At 43.1% G+C, this 4,524-nt stretch overlaps 1 protein-coding gene across 2 annotated transcripts in view; it reads right to left on the reverse strand.

The window, feature by feature from the left end:
- The window catches only part of LOC107742704 (tribbles homolog 2-like), a 9,933-nt gene extending 6,270 nt beyond the window's left edge, over window positions 1-3,663 (reverse strand). Inside the window, exons 1-2 of one of the 2 annotated variants that reach the window (XM_016555733.1) lie at window positions 2,512-3,663; window positions 858-1,150 (exon numbers count right to left, since the gene is read on the reverse strand). In XM_016555733.1, coding sequence (XP_016411219.1) covers window positions 858-1,150; window positions 2,512-2,781 — 563 coding nt within the window. In that variant the 5' untranslated portion in view covers window positions 2,782-3,663. Of the gene's footprint in view, window positions 1-857; window positions 1,151-1,821; window positions 1,846-2,511 lie in introns of those variants that run through there. The other variant, XM_016555734.1, reaches the window with a different exon arrangement.
- Window positions 3,664-4,524: the final 861 nt, after the last annotated feature.

A 4,524-nucleotide genomic window follows, 5' to 3' on the forward strand; every position in this document is an offset into this window, starting at 1 on the left:
GGTACCATGGTACCACTGAGAGTATGAGACGATAACACTTTGATTAATATCATGGAATGGAATGACGACATCATTAAAGACCCCATGAAAACAAAACTGGAGTGGCTTCTTTTGACCTATGCCTTTAAGCATTAAGGACATTTATATAAATGGCCTTAATGCTTAAAGGCATAGGTCAAAATGAATTTAAAATCTTGTTACTCGTTCAAAAGTTAATTTGTAGTACACATCCGCAATTTACATTTGTGGTGCGGTCACTTTTACTGTTGTTTAGCTAATTTTTGCAGGAAAAATCCAGTCGTTTCAATAGGAATTTTGTGTGAGGTTGAAAGATTTCCAGACACAGAATTCACAATGGTTTAAGATGGTTGTACAAATGTGCTGCATTGGTTTGAAAGTGACTTCTGTGTGAACTGCGCTTCATATATTTCTACACTATAAACAATAGGCCTTTTTTGACTTCAAAATTGTAACAAAATTTCACTAATATGGTTGTACTTTTAGTATTTTTCCCCCAGAAAAAAAAACATATTTAATGATTTTTTATCTCAGGTGTGCAACTAAATTTGTGTCCAATCATGTGCTCTAGAATGAGAATGTCCCCTAATACCAGCTGCCAATGACAACAGCAAGTAGCCATTCATGGTTCACAATTGTAAATTAACTAGAAGCTATTTGCAATTCAAAAGGTGGGCAACCTCTTCAATAATGTTTCAATAGAAAGCACATCAGTAATATACCATATTTCCAATCACAGTATGCGAATAATGTGCTGTCCATGCAAAACAAACCTCTCTTTAAAGATCAAATCTGCACGTTCTGTTTGAACCCAACAACCTTACTAGTGGCTTCTTTACCTGTCCTCGTTCTTAAAGACGAACTTCCTCAGCTTGAGGTCTCTGAGGACCAGGCCGTTGTCGTGGCAGTGCGCCACAGCTGATGCTATCTGATGGAAAAGTCTGGCAGCTTCTTCCTCTCGCAGCTTCTTGCAAGTACGAACGAAAGAGTGCATGTCGCCATGGCTCCTCTCGAAGAACACGTACGCTCGCGTATCCCCCAGAAGAATCTCCACTATCTGGTTAATGTTCTCATGGGTGCCCAGCACGAAGTAAGCAGACAAGGACTCTTGGTATCGACTGATATCAAACACCTGGAGGAAAGAGAGCATTTTGAATTCAATTAAAAGCCATCATCGATTCCCCAACAGAGTGCAAAAGTATTAGCCCCCCCAAGACAAGAGCCCTGCTATTGGCATCTTCAAAGACAATGCCTAATTCTGAAACAAAAGAACGGAAATCCATGCAACGGCGAGTCGAAAGGCATTACACCTCTGCTGCATTTCCGAGTCCCCAAAACGCACACTGAATTTTGATGTTGCTTAGTAACAGACACCTAAAAGAGAGAGATGGGCTAAATATAACATGACAGCGGTGGACATCGGAGACCGTTCTCTCATCAGAAGATAAGAGGTTCTTACTAATGGCTCTCTGCCCATGTCAGCCCATTCAGAGTGTCTTATGTTTCAAAGTCATGTGGACTTGCACGCATGAATGCATGGCTGTATGCAAGCATGCACACACACACACACACACTCTCTTCAGGGGTATTCCCTCATGCTTTTTTGCATGTGACTATAACTCATCACTTGGTGTCACTGTTAATGAATCACAAAAGAAAGGCCATTTGATAATGCACCAAAAAGCACCTTGCTAATGAATGCAGTAAGCCAGATGCATGTCTTGCATACATCCCTATCTATAGCTGATGCAATTGCATGAGTGTTCCGTTACAAAATGACATGCATACGTGTCTGCTTCTTACCTTGCATACGAGCTCTTCCCCACTGTGCAGAGCATTTTGAATTCAATTAGAAGCCATCATCGATTCCCCAACAGAGTGCAAAAGTATTAGCCCCCCCAAGACAAGAGCCCTGCTATTGGCATCTTCAGAGACAATGCCTAATTCTGAAACAAAAGAACGGAAATCCATGCAACGGCGAGTCGAAAGGCATTACACCTCTGCTGCATTTCCGAGTCCCCAAAACGCACACTGAATTTTGATGTTGCTTAGTAACAGACACCTAAAAGAGAGAGATGGGCTAAATATAACATGACAGCGGTGGACATCGGAGACCGTTCTCTCATCAGAAGATAAGAGGTTCTTACTAATGGCTCTCTGCCCATGTCAGCCCATTCAGAGTGTCTTATGTTTCAAAGTCATGTGGACTTGCACGCATGAATGCATGGCTGTATGCAAGCATGCACACACACACACACACACTTACTTCAGGGGTATTCCCACATGCTTTTTTGCAAGTGACTATAACTCATCACTTGATGTCATTGTTGATGAATCACAAAAGAAAAGCCATTCATTTGATAATGCACCAATAGGCACCTCACAAATGAATGCAGTAAGCCATATGCATGTCTCGCATACATCCCTATCTATAGCTGATGCAATTGCATGAGTGTTCCGTTACAAAATGACATGGATTCGTGTCTTTCTTACCTTGCACACGAGCTCTTCCCCACTGTGCAGGTGGGTGGCTCTGAAAACGTGGTCTCCCTCAATGGGCTCCAACAAAAGGTAATTTCCAATGCAAGAAATGCAGTGAGAGGAGTCAGGGGTCTCAGGGGGGCTGGGAGATCCTAAATTGGGACTGAAACTCTGGTTTGATTCTGTAGTCCTTAGACAAGATAGCTCCTCAAAGTCGTGTGCTTTGTGCCTCGATCTCCCATAACGCGAAATGTTAATGGGACTGGATCTCTGTATGTTCATGAGTATAGGAGGAGGTTCGTCCAGATCAGGAGGGTTCAGACGGTCTTGGAGGGAGGGGGTAGTGAATGACAGACAGATGCCCTCTATTTAACACTGGGCATGAAGGCAGCGGCGATTCCCCTTGACTGTAATGATGATCTTATGCATGTGCGTTAATTGCACTGACAATGTGGCGTCATTTGAGAACACATGCAATGACGTGCATACACGAATTGTGACCTCTATGCTCAGCGTGCCCTCAAAGAACAGCACGGTTTGGTTGCAAGAGCCGAAAACGCGTGAATCGGCGCGGTGTAATGTAAAGGTTGTGACGTCACGGTCGATGCAGCGCAGCAGGTAAAGAATTTTTTTTTTTTTGCATTAAATTAAAAGGAAAGAGGGCCAGCTGGGTTTAGATATCCTGAGAGGGCGATCCGTGTTCATTTGAGCGGGTCTCCACGCGAAGCCTGTCCACGCATCTACCAAATATGGCTAGGAAAATTTTGCTCCAGGTCGCGAGTCGCCTTTTGTTACGCCTGGGAAGTCGATGTCCTCTTCTCGAGCAACCAAACTCCGACGATCTCCGGCGCTTGGATCTGATTTGGACAAAGGCAAGAGGGGACGGCCGACGTTCTCCCCGGGCCTATCCCTTGTTTCAGCAACAAGACACCATTATCATCACCTTCTTCTTACTTACGTGGCTGGGAACCTAGTCCATTGAACGCGCGGGGTCAGCTACACGCACTGACTGACTGACTGAGCTCGCGGGACTGACTGGAGCTCTCCACGCGCACGACCAGCCCCCCTGACGTCACGGCCAAAACGCCCTCCCATTGGCCGCTCGCTTGATGCTGACACATCCACAGTCTTGCAAGCAACCCATGCAGTCATGTGAGATAATTGTTGTCCTAGGAATTTAATTGAAGCAGCCTAAATTATCAGTCGATATTGTGAATTCTAGGGGGGGAAGTGTGTGTTAGGATTAAATGTCGGTTGGGTTGTGCAAAAATTACATCAAACTCTGATTAACCACAATGCCATGATGATTAAGCATTGAATATGTGTGTATATATACATTTCTGTAGTCGTTTTCAAATGAGGGTTGATTTTGCGCATTTATCTTAAAGGCGTTTAAACAAAATATTTCAAACACATTTTTCTTAAATATTAGAGATGTGTACTTCTAGTACTTTGTACATGCACTATAATTCTGCTGGAACGCTTTTATTAGGATGAGTATCTATATCCTAATAAAAAAAATCCTTTTGGCATTTTGCCTTTATTAAGATAGGATAGCATTGCTTAGACAGGAAGCAAAGGGGGAGGGGGGGTTCGAACTCGGGACACCAGCAACACAACAGTTATACGTCCCCTTACAAGAATGATTTTTTTTGCGCATTGATTGTCATTTGTATAACCACAGTTTTACTACAAATACCATGGTTAAACTATGGTTAGTGTTACAAGTGTAGCAAGACCATGGTTAATTTGTGATTACCATGGTTTAACTGTAGTAACCATGGTTTTTTTGTTTTATTTGTTGTAAAACCATGGTTAATTTTCATAAGGGTCAGCACACTGCCCACTAGGCTATCGGCGCAGACACGTATGCGATTTGTATTTGCGAGTGTCGACTATATTTTGCCCATTCGGGCTAACTTGTAGACAAACTTTTATTTAACCTTTCATCTAGTACTTGTGTTTTGCACATGCACTGTCCCATACTGGTTCTAACCAAATCGGTTGCAATGGTCACACACTCAC

This window comes from Sinocyclocheilus rhinocerous, unplaced genomic scaffold, assembly GCF_001515625.1.
Source record: "Sinocyclocheilus rhinocerous isolate Xijiao unplaced genomic scaffold, SAMN03320098_v1.1 scaffold1038, whole genome shotgun sequence".
Classification (NCBI taxonomy): Eukaryota; Metazoa; Chordata; class Actinopteri; order Cypriniformes; family Cyprinidae; genus Sinocyclocheilus; species Sinocyclocheilus rhinocerous.